At 40.1% G+C, this 19,546-nt stretch overlaps 1 protein-coding gene across 1 annotated transcript; it reads left to right on the forward strand.

The window, feature by feature from the left end:
• Positions 1-293: 293 nt before the first annotated feature.
• On the forward strand, positions 294-18,697 carry scn1laa (sodium channel, voltage-gated, type I-like, alpha; the record flags this gene model as incomplete). The annotated part of the gene is made up of 26 exons (XM_083996967.1): positions 294-557; positions 1,009-1,119; positions 1,801-1,898; positions 1,996-2,124; positions 2,667-2,758; positions 3,425-3,631; positions 3,884-3,947; positions 4,059-4,200; positions 6,469-6,675; positions 7,166-7,435; positions 8,142-8,513; positions 9,073-9,208; positions 9,323-9,561; positions 9,655-9,828; positions 9,932-10,288; positions 10,456-10,929; positions 12,750-12,882; positions 13,001-13,155; positions 13,480-13,653; positions 13,794-13,916; positions 15,683-15,955; positions 16,078-16,134; positions 16,660-16,801; positions 16,925-17,022; positions 17,126-17,396; positions 17,505-18,697. 26 exons carry the CDS (start codon positions 294-296, stop codon positions 18,695-18,697), a joined length of 5,955 nt encoding a protein of 1,984 aa, XP_083853093.1.
• Between the last annotated feature and the right edge of the window lie 849 nt (positions 18,698-19,546).

Raw genomic sequence — 19,546 nt, forward strand, 5'->3', positions numbered from 1 at the left:
GGCAGGAATTTATGTGTATGACAGCCATCTCTAGGCTCATTTTAGCCTGCCACTTCCTGAGATGATGATCTCTGACCAAAGAAGTGAACCACATCCACCTTCCGCTCCCCCCTTTTGAAGCAGTCCATGTAGTTTGTTGTGGAAATCGCTGCAAAACAATTACGAGAATTAACCAGAGGACAACCATTTGTCAGCTGAATAATATTTCATGTCAGCATCCTGTCTGCTCTGACCCCTCAGGCCTTTCTCATATTGGAGGCTACCTGTTCACGCTGAAGGTGCAGGATGAAAAGATGGCGCAGCTGCTTGTACCACCAGGTCCAGACAGCTTCCGTCGCTTTAGTCGTGAGTCCCTCAAAGCCATTGAGGGACGGATTGCCGAGGAGAACGCCAAGAAACCCAAGGGCGAGAAGAAAAAACGCAATGATGAGAATGAGCTCAAGCCCAGCAACGACCTGGAGGCAGGCAAATCACTCCCTCTCCTGTATGGGGACATCCCTAAAGGCATGGTCTCCGTACCGCTGGAGGACCTGGATCCCTACTACTGTAATCAGAAAGTAGGTGTTTCAGTTTAAAGATTGTATAAATCAGATGAATCATGGTTCATGTTTTGATTTTGTCTCATCATGATGTAAAGCCATTTGATTTTGACAAGGGAAATATTTTGTCAATGAGTTTTCTAGATTATCATAACAACACCATGCATTGAACTTTTGTTAATTTAGAGAATGAACACAAATTATTTGATTTTATCCTAAACATAGACATTATTTGTAGTTAAATACCTATAAGATGCTGGAGGAGAGTTGTGCAGAGAAATAGCTGTTATCCTTGTGTGTATCTGGCCAGAGGCTTTGAATCTTAGATGACAGGAAGACAGGGCCAGTTAAAAGGATGTGGATGAGGTTCAATAGCATATACAACACTGAAGTGGATGTGCTGTAAACTACAAGTCACAATAGAAATAAGAATATTTCATCATTCATTCATATTTCTTTTCCCTCTCAGACTTTCATAGTATTAAACAAAGGAAAGGTCATCTTCCGCTTCAACGCCGCTCCTGCCTTGTACCTCTTGAGCCCCTTCAGCCTTCTTAGAAGAATATCAATTTGGATTTTTGTACACTCATATCCTTTCATCAATATCCGAATATGATAAGCATTCAAGGACCTGTTCTTAAGTTTTGACATTGCTGCAAAGCCACAGTAAGCAACTAGTAACAGCTGTTTACCCATCAGTCTCACCCAGAGCTTCAGCCATCATCATCATCAATCGTGTGTTACAATGTGCCTTCTGAGCAGTGCTGCTTCTCCAGGGCAGGCATAGTGCTACAGTGACTCAGTATCGGAAAGCATTGAGAAGTAGGAGAAATTAAGTGACAAAAATAGAAACAAAATTAGAGTGACTCAGTATTGGAAAACAATGAGAAGTAGGATGAATTTAGTGTTAGAAAATAGAAACAAAATTGGAGTCAACATTGGCATTGATTTCCTACCCCTTGACACAGCTGTTGTCAAGTAAATTAATTAAATTTAATGTGAACTCCAACCTAAGTACAGTAAGCAGCTGTTAATGCTAATGGCCATGTAGCAATAGCAAGACTCATAAATAACTTGTTTAATTATGTTTATGTTGAGTTGAGTATACACTAAATATTGTGTTTTTTAACATATATCTGATCACAATTTGTTAATAAGCCAAGGTAACATTATTAAATTGGTAGGTTTTTTTTTGAGAAATGATAAATGATTCAAAAGAGCTACCTGTGCAACACTAGAATAAATGACTTCCTTGACAACTGCCTGCAAATTGTTCAGCTTGGTGATTATGTGCACCATCATCACCAACTGTGCGTTTATGACACTGGATCGACCACCTGACTGGGCAAAGAATGTTGAGTAAGTTCATCATGAATTACACATGTATACGTACAGTACTGCATCACAGATACATCACACAATGTGTAGAGTAACAGCTGCGTTTCTTTTCCAACAGGTACACATTCACTGCAATCTATACCTTTGAATCCCTAGTCAAAATATTAGCTCGGGGGTTCTGTATAGGGAAGTTCACATTTCTAAGAGATCCCTGGAACTGGCTGGATTTCTGCGTCATTGTTATGGCGTAAGTACTTTGAAGTCAAGTAGTCATGGAACACATAGCTCGACATGGCAACCAACAGGTTTTGTCATTTTCTGGTTTCACTTTTGGCAGCAAAAGCAACAATCATTATTTGATCATTACTTACATCTGTAATACTGTATTAGTCATAAGACATATTTTTAGTCCTGAAGGATGAGACTTGTATTATTCTGTATTTTATTATAGCCATCCAATCCCAGACTAATAGTGCATTAGAACATCTCTCCGTATCCTCATATTTCCTTACACTTTATGCCAAATTGAATTAAAGAACAGACAGACATACAGTATACATAGATATATAACTATCTATTCTTTAATATTTAATGTTTGTTTAAAATTTCTAGTGTAGTTTTAGCATACATTTCTTAAACTACAGTACAAAGAAATAGGCTTCATCAGGCATTTATATTGCTTCACACTGTTTCTTCACCTGATTTCGTACAGACTACAGTGTAATTTTGTAATGTTTTGTGTGTTACATGTATTGTTGAGCACTACAGTAATTTTAAGTTTCCCTGCAGGTATGTAACAGAGTTTGTAGACCTAGGCAATCTTTCAGCTCTTCGCACATTCAGAGTCCTGAGAGCTTTCAAAGCTATTTCAGTTATCCCAGGTAAGCAGTAAGAGCAAGTGCATGGAAGTTTGCCTCTTGCACGCTGCACCTCAACCTCCCTTCTTCTCCTGCAATGACCTCTGCTCTGGCAACTGTCATGACATGTATGCAGGGATGTTCTGTAACCCCCACCTGTCCACCACCTCCAGTTGTTTAAGCACTCTAAAATATAAACCTGGGACACCCAGGTTTATTTTTTAGGTGAGACCTTGTTGAAATGAGAGTCTTCTTTGAATCTTCACTGAATGAGTTTTTTTTTTTTTTTACTGTGTAGTCACTGAAATCATGAGTCAGTAAAAATCCTTCCTTAGGATCGACAGGAAAGGAGTAGTTTGCATATTACTCTGTGAGATCTGTGCCATTTGCTTATGTCTTTTGAACAACCTGCTCTGTCTTTTTGACATTTTCGAGTCAATTCTTCTTTACTGCCATTTGCTTTGCTTGTGCAAAATATCAGTAATCTCTGGAAAGGGTGTCTCCCATTGATCGTTGCATGTGCATCATCACAGACTTGCATAATTCTAACTCCCTGTGTTACTTTCCTCTGTCTAATGGGTGAATTTAGCTTTGATAAACAGACAGTTTTGACAAAAGTGAAAGAATAACTGCATGTGTCGGCTACTGTAAATGACTACGTACGCTAACAAGTGGTACTGTATCTGGCAGGCCTGAAGACCATTGTTGGTGCATTGTTCCAGTCAGTGAAGAAGCTCGCTGACGTGATGATCCTCACCATCTTCTGCTTAAGCGTCTTTGCCCTCATAGGGTTACAGTTGTTTATGGGCCATTTACAGCAAAAGTGTCTATGGTGGCCAGATAACGGTACACTAGTACTGCAAAACCAGAACTGGAGCGAGTACTCCCTTGATAAGAGTAAGTGTTGGATTTATTTTCCTCTGTTCTGCTTTGACTTTGTCACAAATTGATTCTTCTCGAAAACAACATTACATATATGACTGTTTTGAGGTAGAAAGGGAAATTGTGTGACTATATTCTTAACACTGACTGTGACTGTCAACAACCAAATTCAAATGTAATTTGTCACGTAAACATCATACACAGTACAAGGTATAGTACAATTCTCACCGCTATAACAAAACCCTTCTTTCTCTCTCTTCCCACCAGGTAATTATTATTTTCTTCCTGGAAAACGAGATCCATTGCTTTGTGGCAATGCCAGTGAGGCTGGGTAAATTTATTCCCATATGATGCACTGTTTAGACATGACATGTTTTTCTACACTGTGAATTGAAAGAGATGTGATTCCTTCAGAGCTTCACAGACTCTGTGTTTGTTACAGGCAGTGTCCAGAGGGGTACACATGCATGAGAGTGGGAAAGAACCCAGACTATGATTACACCAGCTTTGACTCATTTGGTTGGGCCTTCCTTTCACTGTTTCGGCTAATGACACAGGATTACTGGGAGAACCTTTACCAGCAGGTAGGCAGTGGAATCAGTTTAATTTGTGTTGCTCAATCTTATGATTCTGTGTTTAAAGACTGACTCTGAAGTTTGTTATCATACCCACTGGGAGTGGCCACACTAGAAAGGATGAAATCGGATACTTGGTTTTTAGGTTATTTCTAGATATTACAGTTTTTCTCAGTTGCTTTGATACATTTCTCAGATCAGAATTGAAATTCTCAAAACTATTTGTTCAATCTTCACATCATTGTGTCACTTGTGCACATCAAAAAAGCAGTTTCTTAGGCTTTGGTACATCCATGCAAATGATTATGTACAATTCTTTGCTGTTTCCTACATTAACATTCCTTATGTCATGTTGATCAAAATTGTTATAATTGGTCTTTGTTGAATAGTCTCACCTACCACAACATTTAGGCCATAGCCTAAATGTTGTTCATCGCATAAGTCTTTACATGCAAAATGGTTGAACAAGTTCATGTCAAGCATATTTCTATACATTTCCATCAGCCTTTTTTTCTAAATGGTAAATTGCTCCCAGGTGAATCTTGACTTTCTCTAACCAAGCGAAATGTGTGAACCATTAGATCAACCAATGATCAACCAGTTTTCTGACAAGTCTGGCAAGTATGTATAGCCAGAGCACAACACAATGTTACAATGTGTGACAATGGAAGGACAAGGAATTGGATGGGGTCAACAGCCAGAGAGAAGAGGAAGAGGAGATTGTCCTGTGTTCACATTTGTTTTTTTCTTTGTGCTATGCAGTGCTGTCTTTTCCTTTCTGTATCGCAATGACATGGTCTGTCGACAAATTACAGTACAATCAGTAAAAGCGTAAATGTGAATCTTGTCCAGTCTCTTGCAATAAATCTCCCACATACTGTACACTAAGGTGTAACTTAGTACAATAACTGTCATCAAAACTTTAGCCATAGTTTACATCAGAACATCCCTCCAGAGTACACTGTTATATTGACAACATGACTAAGCAATTTGACTGTCTTATCCGTGCACAATGACACAAGGACTTGTCATTCTGATGGCACTGACATGTTTATTGACAGATATTTACCTTTGAAAATGAACTAAGGATTTTGAGCAAGAGACTGGCTTTTGCAGGTAATCCATTGTGTTTTGCAAATGTTGAGGATGATTTAGAAAATGTACCAAAGCAACTGAGAAAAACTGTAAGAAGATAAAGATCTAGAGTGGTGTCGTCTGCATAAAAGTGGAAATGTATTGTCTACACAAATGTGATCCCCTGGCATCTTATGGATAGACAGAGAGACAAGTTAATGACCAGTGTGCTATCTGAGAAACCTTTGAACACAACCTCAACAGATTATGTTCAGTTAATTATATCACTAACACTGAAAAGCTTGCGGTCTCATGAAAGTATTACGCTCTGGTATCACTTCCTCATTTAGTATATAGGTTGCCCTGAGTAGCTGCATTTGGGATTAAGTGCCATTATGAGTTGTCTTTTCTTGTTTTTATGGTTTCTTTGTGATCTTTTAAGATTGTGTTTGTGGCAGGCTCATGAAGTGTTTGATCACATGCATGGTTTGGTGGGCTGTATTTGTGCTGTCTGCTTCCCAGAATACATAAGCACGCAGTGCTGGTTGTGTTAAGGATGGGCTCTGTCAAAAGACAAAGCATTCTCACATTACAATATTGGTATTAAAGGGAATATTTTCAACATCCTGTTCAAACAAACCTTTGAATGAAGTGCAGGTGCATCTTGGCCCTAAAGGGAACAAAGATGAGTCCTATTATGTCTCAGGCAAACACAGTGTGAATGTCCCTAAAAAGGCAAATAGATGTCCAGAGAATAGGCTGCTGCTTAACTTTGTAACATCAGCAAGTAAAGCAAACAAAGCACCATGAGCAAATCTTTTCAGCACTCTGTGTAACTGGGTCGTATTACCTGTGCCAGTATCTTAGTATTCATGATGTGGAAATATAGTGCTGGGTATTTAAATTTCATTTTGGGGATTAAATAATTTTTTCTTTTTTAAAAAAGAGAATAGTTGAAAAATAGCACTCTGTATCTACACAGCAAACTCATCAGACCCATTGTCCCAGTGGTGGTGCCATAGCAAACCACAAACTGATTTTCTTTTATGTTGATGAATTTAATATTATTTCATTTCATGTAGGTTGTTACTCTTAAGGATGTGTGTGAGCTATTGTAAAAGTGTATTTGATCATTCAGTCTGTTTTTGAAAATATACCTGCCAGTTCTCAGATCACGACATTTTCAGTTTGTGTGCCTTCCAGACTCTGCGTGCATCTGGGAAGCCCTACATGGTGTTTTTTGTACTTGTGATATTCCTCGGTTCCTTCTACCTGGTCAACCTGATCTTGGCTGTAGTAGCTATGGCCTATGAGGAGCAGAGCCAGGCCACCATTAAGGAGGCTAAGGAGAAGGAGGAGGAGTTTCAGGCCATGCTGGAGCAACTGAAAAGGCAGCAAGAGGATGCTCAGGTACATGGCAATTCATCACCATATATATAATTATTTCACACCATCTCATTACTGGTATCTGGCAGTAGTCTACCACATATTAGATTATGTATGTTCTTTCAGCAGATTTACAGACACCAGCTACAGACACACATACCATTGTGAGGCCACTGTGTTTTCTTTAAGTCTCTGCTACCTAATTTGTATTGCATCCCCTTTACTTTTGGGTGCTGCAAGGCACTAATGTTATTTTATAAACCAAATTATTTTGGGCTACATAAACTTTTTTTTGCTAATTTAAAATGTTCTGGCTTGTTACATCAGTCAGACATACTTGTACACATCCCAGACAAAATCCCATCTTTTCCAGTGAGATACTGCATCACATCTGTCATGCACCAGTTATTAAGCTCAGCTTTAAACTCCATTCACAAACGTTCGCAGCTGGACACATCCCCATTAAAATTGATTCCGTTTGTTTACCCTAACCATCCTCTCCTCCGTCTTCCAGGCGGCAGCAGGTGCAGGCAATGCTGAAACAGGAGAGGTCAATGACAAAGCCGGTGGCGCTGAGAGCTGCTCTGATGCCTCCAAGTTCAGCTCCAAAAGTGCCAAAGAGAGACGCAACAGGCGGAAAAAAAGACAGGAGGAGGAAGGCAAAGGGCCTGCTGACAGGTTTCCTAAATCTGAATCGCAGGACAGTATAAAGAAAGCTCGCTGCCGCTTCTCTGTGGAGGCGAACCTGCTCAACTATGAGATGAAATGCTCGTCTGCGCATCAGGTTTGTTGCAGTCACAGTACGATTTGCAACACTATTCATTGCTGTATGTTGCTGCATTAATCACTGTGTTTGTGCTGATTTCCCCATCCTTCATAAGTTGCTAGCACATTGTGGGATTACTTTCATACCATGCAATTAAGCTTAATGCAATGTTTCTTTTGACCGCTATCACAGTGACAAATCTTTTCATTTCATCATCATAATCGGCATTGCCATTGTCATCATCATCATCATCATCATCATCATCATCATCATCATCATCATCATCATCATCATCATCATCGTCATCGTCATTGTCATCGTCATCGTCATCAAAATCATCTTCCTCTTCTTCTTCTCTTCTCATCAGAGTCTTATATTCTTGTCATTAACAATCATCATCAGGATGCATTTTTAATTTCACAATTTTCATTCCTGCAACGCTTATCATCACTTATGATGATGATGATCATCGTCATCATCGTCATCATCTGTATCATTCTCAGTCATCACCAACATGTATTTTTAATTTTGCAGTTTCTGCACAATGCTCACCAACATCATAATGGCCATCATTTTCATCATCATCATCTTCCAGTTTTTTCTTCACCTTTCTGCAGAAATTGCTCCCTTTTTTTTCTTCTTTTTTTTTTTTTTACATTTGTCAATCGTTCATTTTTCTTGACATGTATCATGTACCCACTGAGGAATATCTTTCTTTTCCTAGTCCTTTCTGAGTTTTCGTGGACCCCTGTTCTCATCCAGACGGAACAGCAGGACCAGCGTTTTCAGTTTCCAAAGCCAAACACAGGACGTGGGCTCAGAGACTGAGTTTGCTGATGATGAGAACAGTATTTTTGAAGACACCCTGAGTCGGAGGAGCTCTTTGTTTCTTCCCCGGAGGTTTGATCGACGCAGCAGCTGTATAAGCCAGTGCAGCTTTTTGCCGCATATCCTGCTTCCACCCAATGGAATCATGCACAGCTCTGTAGACTGCAATGGGGTTGTGTCTCTGGTGGGTGGGAACTCTATCCCATCATCACCTGTGGGGCTCTTTCTGCCTAAAGTGACAGTAGATATGGCCTCCACCGGAGACAATGTAAGAAAGGATTGTCCAGTCCAGATGATCTATCGCTTGGTTCATTTTCTGATTCTTTCTGTTCTCTGACTCACACTGTGTATATTTCAGCCCATTAACTACAAATCACATGAGTGATACTTGACATTATTGGGCATCATTTCCCAAACCATGGAGAAGGTTTAAAACTGATATCTGTGTGTGGTGTGAGGTGCTGTTGATTTAACTAAACAGGCTATGCATTCAACAGTTAGCTGTGTTTATCTGTTTCATTGTTTTTTCATACTTACATTATTGTTGGTGCTGATGCCATCGCAAAGAGATGCTATTTTGAACACTTTGTTGTGGTGTGTTCAGGAAAGCTCCAACATCAATAAATTAGCAGTGGTAACGTGTGAATTTAGCCATTACATATCCACTCTGATGTGTATGGTATGAATAAGAGAAGAGGAGCAGTACGTTGTGGTGCTACCACAAAATGCTTACACATGAATTCATGTTTGTTGCTATTGTACATTCAATGGTTAATGTGTTATATTATTCTCTGAGTTGTACCTTTAACAATCCTCTCTGTCTCCAGGCTGACACCACTGACACAGAATACACACAGGCTGGTGGAGCTACAAACCAGGATGGACTCATGGACTTCCTTGAAGGCCCAGCGGCCAGACAGAGAGCTCATAGTATAGCTAGTGTCATAACCAGCACAATGGAGGGTAGGTAGTCTGCACTATGGCACAAGTATCCCCTTTTTTGTTACAGACAGGATACGATAAATGTTATCTGTACAAAAATGAATATCTGTATTTTTGTTTCAACTTGTGCATCAGAGCTTGAAGAGTCCAGGCAGAAGTGTCCTGCTTGCTGGTACAATTTTGCCCATAGATTCCTCATATGGGAGTGCTGTACACCATGGTTGAGGATCAAGGAGGTGGTTAAACTAATTGTGATGGACCCATTTGTGGATCTAGCCATCACCATCTGCATTGTACTCAACACACTGTTTATGGCCATGGAGCATTATCCAATGAATGATGGTTTCTCCAGGATGCTGATTGTGGGCAATCAGGTGATTGGTCTGTAGAGTGCAGATTACAGAAACATTTTCCAGAGAAGCTATGATGTTTCATAATGCTCTGTATTTCTCTGCTTTTTTCTAAAGGTATTCACTGGCATCTTCACTGCAGAAATGGTCCTCAAGATCATTGCACTGGACCCATACTTTTACTTTCAGGAAGGGTGGAATATTTTCGATGGAATCATTGTCAGCTTAAGCTTGATGGAGCTCTGTTTGGAAAATGTGGTTGGCATGTCTGTTCTGAGGTCATTCAGATTGGTAAGTTTCCAGGATATATGTAAATGTGTCACTGCCTTAATGTTTAGGGGCATTTTGAGTCTAAAAACATGTGGTATGATTTGTTTTTCTTATCTTTTTACAGCTGAGAGTATTCAAGTTGGCCAAATCGTGGCCCACTCTTAACACACTGATCAAAATAATTGGTAATTCAGTGGGAGCTTTGGGCAACCTGACCCTAGTGCTGGCCATTATCGTCTTCATCTTTGCTGTGGTGGGCATGCAGCTGTTTGGAAAACGCTACAGGGACTGTGTGTGTAAAATCTCTACTGACTGCACTCTGCCCCGCTGGCACATGAGTGACTTCTTCCATTCATTCCTCATTGTTTTCCGAGTGCTTTGTGGAGAGTGGATAGAGACCATGTGGGACTGTATGGAGGTGGCTGGGACGGCCACGTGCCTCGTTCTCTACATGATGGTCATGGTTATTGGAAACCTTGTGGTACATTATCATCTCTTATTGTCAGTTCATGAGTCCAACTTGTCACACTCTTGTAGATTTTGCTGATTCATGTATAAGATATAAGATCCAGTTTTACAGTTACTGCATGTTTTTATTGGTCAAAAGATGACACATTGCTAATAGTAAATAATGTCATCATCCATCAGGTGCTGAACCTGTTCCTGGCCCTGCTGCTGAGTTCGTTCAGTGCCGACAACCTGGCAGCAACCGAGGACGACAGCGACACAAACAATTTGCAGATCGCAATTGGACGGATTCACAAAGGCATCGCCTTCGCCAAGTCCCTGCTTCGAAGCAGCTGCAACAGCGTCTGTCTCAGGGATAAGAAGAAAGGAAAGGGTGATGAGAAATCTCTGGATGAGCTCCACAAACCTTTAGGGCCGAATGGTGTCCCCAACCATACCATCAAAGACTTCCCTGGTAATGGGGATGTAATTGGAGTGGACAAAAATGGAGACAAGTACATAGTCAGCAGCAAGAGTGACGACTCCATTATGTCCTTCATCAACAATCCCAGTCTGACTGTCACTGTTCCTATTGCTGTGGGAGAGTCCGACTTTGAAAACCTCAACACGGAGGACTTCAGCAGTGCCTCATCTGATCTACCTGGATGCCATGTGGTAAGGATGCTCTTGTGGATCTGGTCTTACCAGTCCAAGTTGCCTTTACTATTAGGTATATAGTAGATAATGCTACTTTGACACTTAAAGCTATTAGCCATATCTGAAGTACACTAATGTCTACAATGTGTGATGTTGGTCAACTTTTTTGGTGAACAGATTTGTCATAGGAAATTGGATGTGGCGCCACTGTAGTCACTTTTAATCACTTAGCCAACAAGGCATAAGCCTACAATGTCACATTTTCCTATAAGATCCCATATGCTGAGCCCCTTTAACGAGGAGAGGCCATATAGACAGGGAAATACCAGTGTGCTGATTACATTATGTGCCATTTAGGTCTGAGTGCTGGTGAAGTCAATCTTCCTCTTTAGGGGGCTGCTTGCTTTCAGGAGAGCTTACAGTATGAAGTCATTTTTTATTGTTGGCTTGTTTATTTATTTTTTTAAATGTTTTTAAATTGTATAATTTTGACTCATCTTGAAGAAATTTGTCTACAGACAGTATTTTATTGATAGTCTACGGATAAGTAATTACAGTGCTGTTATAAATACTTGCTTACTGCTGCTTTACAGATGCTCTCAAAGTTGTAGGAGACTTGTAAGAACTTTTTACAAAACTGAATGTTACAGTCATGTCAAAGGTTGCCTGCCTCATTTACATTAACCATTCAGTAACATTACAAGCAGGCCACTCATCTGCATTTGGCCTTTCACTACTGTATGTCATTCACCCTCCTTTTTTTTCTTGCCAGGATATTCTTTGTTAATTCAAACTTTTCTTTTTGAAATGTCTAATGCAGAGTTACATTTTAGTTTGAAACTAGGTTAAACTTTTTAAAGATTTTGCTGTGTGATATTAAATCTATTTGCCCATTCAAAATTGTATATATAACATTCATAACTTGGTTATGTCAACGCATTGGTAATTCAAATTAAATTCAAAAATACATTCTAGATTTTTCCCTAATTTACTTCCCTCTGACAGATAGAAGCGATGGAGTGGCAACACAAATAAAACACATTGATTTTAGTATGCACGGTATATCGCAGAAACATGCTTACATCATTGCCTGCACTACATTAGCTGGTCCCAGGACAGCCCAGTGCTCCTGCATCCTCCAGGAAGGCATTTCTAGCTGTTCTCATCTACTAGCTATTAGGAGACACACCCTGTAGAAAGCCATGCAACGAAAAACTAAAGGAGACACTATGCAGCTACTGCATAACACTGTTTGGGCAAAAGAATACAACTTTTCAGTTAAAAATACAACTGAATTTTGTTGTATCTAAATAAATAACAACAACTGTGCAATTGAACATGTAAAATGACCCCACATAAGACTCCTTATTGCCTTCTGTGTTTATGAGCACTTGGCTGCTCTTCTGCTGTCAAGCTAATGAGGATTTCCTAATGTTTGTTCTGCAGAAAGGCAACATGCACGTGTGTTCATGTTGATATTAAATCATGAGATTTAATCACTTTACAGCAAATACAGGTTCATGCATGTTCTTTATTGTACATTTGATTCAATCTTGAACTGGATGCATGCCAGTGAGTCCCTCTCACCACCAGGCAGCAGACATCTACGTATTTCAGTCTCATTGAAAACATACCAGTTTCATGTGTCCTGTGCAAGTCTCTTGGTATGTTTTGGCTATAACTGTGTAAATAACTTCATTGTGACGGATTATGGAGAGCATGAAGTGTACTGAGTACTGACAGACAGGTTTCCCAGCATGTCAGCCCCTTAGCTACATTTGCCCTGTCTCTGTTGTGTGTGCTAATGTAAAAGTAATTTTACTTGGCCTTCTTTGCAGAATGTAGATGACGATGGGCAGGACAGCTCCTCTGAGGGCAGCACAGTGGACGATATGCAAGCTGGGGAGGGAGGAGAGTCTACAGACTTTGAACTAGAAGAATCTATGGAACCTGATGCCTGCTTTCCTCTTGGTGAATACCTGCTACAATCACTGGCACCACTGAGCTTGCCATGACAGCCTCAGTGTTAATCTGCTACTGCATAATGCATGACTAAATCACTCATCTCTTCCTCCTCGTCTCTGCTCAGTTTGCGTGCAAAAGTTCCAGTGCTGCCAGGTGAATGTGGACGTGGGCTGGTGGAAGGTGTGGTGGACACTGAGAAAGACCTGTTTCCGAATAGTGGAGCACAACTGGTTTGAGAGCTTCATCATCTTCATGATCCTGCTCAGCAGTGGAGCACTGGTGAGTCCCTGCAAGAAGTAAATTAGCTCCTGTCATATATCACATCTGGCTTCACTCATTCGGCCGTATTATTTCTATTGAGGAAGTGCAATCTCATATTTAACCATGTTTTGTCCCTGCTATGTTATGATACAAAGTAGGAAACAACTTTCTGACCAAGATTTTGAGCAAGACTGATGTTTTTATTATGATTTTTATTTTCTGGATGCCTAGAATTTACTGAAAAAATGTGTAACATTAGCAGCTACAAATTCTTTGTGAGCTCTCTGGATACTTGAATTCATGTTCACAGTAAATAGCATGTTGCCTTTCTTCCACATCCAGGCTTTTGAAGACATTTACATTGAGCAGAGGAAAACCATTAAAGTGATGTTGGAGTTTTCGGACAAGATCTTCACTTACATCTTCATTCTGGAGATGTTATTGAAGTGGGTGGCATATGGATTTGCCAAGTACTTCACAAATGCCTGGTGTTGGCTGGACTTCCTCATCGTTGATGTAGGTTGAAAGACCTTTGCTCACATAGAAACACACATACTCTCATGTTTTTACACCATTGATAATTCTTAGGTGTTTTTTTTGTCATAGTTTTAAAGTGTGTCTCCTCTTCTTTTGACATCTGTGTGCATGTGTTCCAGGTTTCAATAGTCAGCATGGTAGCCAATGCCATGGGTGTCGCTGAACTTGGTGCCATCAAGTCTCTGAGAACTCTGCGAGCATTGAGGCCCCTGAGAGCCTTGTCACGTTTTGAGGGCATGAGGGTAAGGATCATTGAATTTCTCCACCCACTTGAGTCACTGTGCACTGTCTGCTGCCGGCTCACTGCACTGGTACAGAGCACAGTAACTCTGCTGTGTCACTCTGCAGGAGCAGAGCAGCATATACCCCCAAAGATTTGTTGCATGCAAATGAAGCATTCCTCTCTTTTCCTAATCCTCTTTCTCCAGCTGTTATTTGTCCTCATGGTTGAACTAAATATTTAAATAATGAAGTCTTACTCTCTTATTATACACCAGTGATACCGGATTGTAGTTTGACATTTTGGGCAATGTGCTTATTCACTTTCATGTGCATACATGTAGTTTAGTTAAGTGGTGACAAGCCCAGTTCTGACTAAAGGTAAAACAAATCCACCTTGCAAGCTTCACAAAAACTTGATAAAAAAAAGCATGTCACACTTGTCACAGTTGTTAAATCAGAAGACAGAAGTGTAGAAACAATAACTTGTGGTTTTATTGGTTTGGAAGAGCTAAGCACCATCACAGGGGCAATCGTGTAGTGAAGAAGCTTTGATAGACTGATTTACACGGACAGATGGACGGGCAGGTGCAGACAACAGGTAATTACATATAGATAGCACGTGTCCAGAGTACGAGCAGCAGAATGAGAAACACACACAGACATTAGGAGACAATCTGGCCTTTGACTGGGGTGTGGATGGGTGGGGCTGGTATAAATACTGGTGAGGTAAATGAGAAATAGGTGCATAGGTTGGCAGGAAAGTTTAAGCGATTGGAGAGGGGAACCCAGTGAGCAGGTAGATCTGGAAATAGGAAAAATTAGGCAGGTGGGGTATAACAGGAGGCCAATAAATTTGGTTAAAAAAAGACGGATAGAAAATTTTGTGTTATCTGCCTGTCTATTTCTTGCTGGAGTCTCCATTGGTCGTCTGCAGATAAGACTTCAGGGAATCAAAAACATGTAAGGCTTTTTAATTCAAAACAATTCTCCCTATTTTATGTAGGGCAATGCAATATACTAGGCAGAAATTAACATTATGCCCCCCTACAGTTGCAAGTGATGATGCAAAAACTATTATTATTATTATATGCAAGTGTCCAAAATAACAACAAGTATTTCTGTGACTTTTCATACCAACACAAGATTCTGTTGTACATTGCAAGCATGGCCAAACCAGGGGTTGATAATTTATGTAACAAGGAGGGGAGGGCCGTCGGCTGCTGAAATCAATGAAACATATTGATTAGTTGCTCTCATATTGTGGTGGTCTAGATTCACAGCACTGTTATGATGATGGTCTTTCCTCACGTGGGAGCCAGTGAATTCCCTCATTTGCATGAACAGCTTCTCATGTGCGTCAGTGGCGCTACATGCGTTTCCTTTATAATTTCACTGTTTTGGATATTGTTTGCTGGGTTCTTTAACATGATTATGTTTCTGTTTACAGTAAGCAAATTTTGTGGCGTCCTCCTGCCTCTACAAGGTGTTTTGTTTCAATGTTTTCCTAAAATTTTGATGTAACCCATTAAAGTCACTCCTAGATATGTAGTATTCTTCATTTGACTGATGGCCTGCCTCCTGTCCTAATTCTTTTCCCACCTTTACCGTGCAGTTCTCATTGTATCAGAGCTTTGGTCTTAGTAATAGCTGTGATGAGCTCATCTGTTGGCACTGAAACATTCACTCTTGTGTTTTCCTGTTCTTACCATTGCCAGAGTGTTGTGTATCACATTCTGAGGCCTCTGCTTGTTGTACAAACACGTTTTGTTTGTGTGTTGGTTTGTAGGTGGTTGTCAATGCACTGCTGGGAGCCATTCCTTCTATCTTCAATGTGCTCCTGGTATGTCTCATATTCTGGCTCATCTTCAGCATCATGGGAGTCAACTTATTTGCTGGGAAGTACTACTATTGTGCCAACAGAACAACAAATGAGCGTTTCCTGCCATCAGTAGTGAAAAACCGTTCAGATTGTTATGCTCTTGGTGACCAGGCTCGCTGGAAGAATGTCAAAGTAAACTTTGACAATGTTGGTGCAGGTTACCTTGCACTGCTCCAAGTGGTAAGCAGATGAACAGGTTGTAAGGTTTAACCTAGATAATTTCACAATGTGTGCAATCTAGACTTCTTTATATATTATTTTTTGGTCATTATCTTTTGCTCATATTGTCTGTTTCTGTATAGGCTACTTTTAAGGGCTGGATGGATATCATGTTTGCTGCTGTGGACTCTCAAAGCAAGGTAATCCAATTTGCATATACAAGTCAGCCTTTGATGTCATAATATTTCAAGTTATGTTATAAATCACAATTTTGAATTATGTCACAACACAAAAAAGTAGACATTAGTGTTGATAAGGAGTATTTCTTTTGATTGTGTCAAAACTGGTCATTACTATAAGGCATGATTAAAATGTGTCCCCAAACAAGAGAGATTTCATTTTTCAATTTTTTTCTGTAACTGGATCTAGTCTAATAAACAAACCTAGTCTGATAAACAAATTTACCACTTTGTTAGGATAATTATGCCCTGCTATTGTGCTGTGTGACGCATGCATTATGAAATCAGACTGAAGTTGCATTTGCTTAAGTTATATATATATAAACTTTATTGTATGCTATATTCATTACAACAACATGACCCTGTGCTTTGAAATAAAAGCTTCTCAAAGTTTTGCTGCTTTCAAGATTGTAGATTGTAGAAAACCATTACCATTAACTTCCAAATCTCAAATCTTCCCTTCATCTCTCTTTGTCACCATCACAGCCAGAAGAACAGCCTGAGTATGAAATCAACCTGAGGATGTACATGTATTTTGTTGTTTTCATCATATTTGGAGCCTTTTTCACTCTCAACCTCTTTATTGGTGTCATCATAGACAACTTCAATCAGCAAAAGAAAAAGATAAGTATCAAATCTGCTTTCATAACCAAATGTTATAGTTTTCAATGGAAATGCAATTGTAAAACACTGCTTCCTCATCACTTTTGTTGTGATTTAACATGCTTCACATCCCTTCTTTACTTTGGAGGTCAAGACATTTTCATGACTGAAGAACAGAAGAAATACTACAATGCCATGAAAAAGCTGGGTTCAAAAAAGCCACAAAAACCAGTTCCTAGGCCTTCAGTATGTAACTTTACTCGTGACTGCATCTAATCTGCTTTAATAATCCACAATCATTTTATAGTAGCTAAAGTAATTTTTTTTCTTTGCTGTCGGTCTGTTTCAGAACAAGATTCAAGGATACATCTTTGATTTCACCACAAAACAAGCTTTCGATATTGTAATAATGGTTCTAATATGGCTTAACATGGTAACCATGATGGTGGAAACTGCTGACCAGTCAAACGATAAGGAAGCAATTCTTTACTGGATTAATGTCGTATTCATCTGCGTCTTCACCGGAGAGTGTTTGTTGAAGATGATCTCACTTCGTCAGTACTATTTCACAAATGGCTGGAATATATTTGATTTCATCATAGTCATTCTGTCGATCGCTGGTATGACTTGCCTGTTCCTTCCCAGACATAGGTTACGTGTTTGTGCAACTTCTCAGCAAGCATGTTTTGTGTGTACATTGTCTAACGTGTTTTGTTTTCTTTCCATAGGTCTGTTTCTCTCTAAAGTGATAGAGAAGTATTTTGTTTCGCCAACCTTGTTCAGAGTCATCCGATTGGCTCGGATTGGTCGCGTCCTCCGCCTTATTAAAAGTGCCAAAGGAATCCGCACACTCTTGTTTGCCTTGATGATGTCACTGCCTGCCTTGTTCAACATTGGTCTCCTGCTCTTCTTGGTGATGTTTATCTATGCCATCTTTGGCATGTCAAACTTTGCTTATGTCAAGAAGGAATCAGGTATTGACGATCTTTTCAATTTTGAGACCTTTGGCAACAGCATGATCTGTTTGTTCCAGATCACCACCTCAGGAGGGTGGGATGGTCTACTGGCTCCCATGCTCAACAACCGGAGCGGTGAAGAGTGTAATAGTACACTTGAGCATCCTGGCAGTTCAATCACAGGAAACTGTGGGAACCCTACTGTGGCAATTGCCTTCTTCGTGAGCTACATCATCATCTGTTTCTTGATTGTGGTGAATATGTACATTGCAGTGATCCTGGAAAACTTTGGTGTGGCCACGGAGGAGAGTGCGGACCCCCTCAGCGAGGATGATTTTGAGATGTTTTATGAAGTCTGGGAAAGATTTGATCCTCATGCTACACAGTTCATGGAGTACAATAAGCTGTCTGAATTTGCAGATACCTTGGAATCACCGTTACGCATAGCCAAGCCTAACAAGCTGGAACTGATATCCATGGATCTACCTATGGTAAGCGGTGAGCGTATCCACTGTCTGGACATCCTGTTTGCATTCACAAAACGGGTTCTGGGCGAGAGTGGGGAGATGGACATCCTGAGGGGCCAGATGGAGGAGCGTTTCATGGCTTCCAATCCCTCCAAAGTGTCCTACGAACCCATCACTACCACTCTCCGCCGCAAACAGGAGGACTCATCAGCCATTGTCATCCAGAGAGCATACAGACGGCACACAAAGAAACATCCTGCCAGTAAGCCCTCTGACACATGCAGTGATAAGATTCAAAAGGATGAAACGCTCATCCACAAAGAGGTTGCCGTCACGGACGACCTCAAAGAAACTGGTGCTGATGAGAATGAACTAGCACCTTCAACTGCCTCTCAACTGTCATCTAACAGTGTGACAATGAACGGGAAAAACAAATATGAAAAAGACAAAAGTGAAAAGGAGGTTATGGGCAAAGATGTCACCGATGAGGATAATTAAAAGAGTCTTGATGACAAAAAATGTTTACAGCCTTTGAATGCGACCAGGACATCCACTGGACTCTCTTCCTTAGAATGGATATCTATGCCAAACTGACTATGCTTCCTTGAGTAAGGGTTGGTGCCTAATCGGAAAGGTTGCTCAGTCAAGCTGTAGTGGGACCAATTTGGCTGTGTTCAAGAGCCAGGATGACTTTGGTCTGTTTGTGATGATGGGCAACATTTCTCAAAGTGTTCTGAAAGACACCTTAGTTAATGGTTTAACTTCTATTGCAGCTAGTTCTGCTATACACTGTCTTGAATTATTGTTATATCATTCATTGTTGTATTATTTTACTGGCTTATTTTTCAACCAGAAAAAAAAACAGTTTAATTTAATTTAAGAATTCATAGTTTGGTTAATTGACTTTTTATACACGTTTTTTTACTTTTCAAAAGGGTCGTTCCTTCAGGGGTAGTCTTTACAATGGGCAGCATTGCTTTAAGGCTAGTCTTGCTAAGCACTTAGAATACTTGACAAATCCAAGAGACAGTGTCAGAGCTGCTGCAGTTAACAAAACAATGTAGACCTGCATGAATGTTTCTCCATGATTATGCATGTTAGAGTGTACTATTTTCATCAGACTCCCTCCCTTATGATGCAAACTATACAGTCAATGGCATGGCTGTTTGTTTTTTACACATTAGAGAAAGACGACCTTAGTCCAAACAAATCCAGCCAAGTACGTCAAGTATGTTTGAGTATCAGAGCTGTAACACTTGGCAGAAATACTTTGCACATTCACATTTTGTTGAATCATCAAAAATAAGTCACATACTTCATCTCAGCCTGCTATGTGCTATGTATGTA

This window comes from Trachurus trachurus, assembly GCF_905171665.1.
Source record: "Trachurus trachurus genome assembly, chromosome: 21".
Lineage (NCBI taxonomy): Eukaryota > Metazoa > Chordata > Actinopteri > Carangiformes > Carangidae > Trachurus > Trachurus trachurus.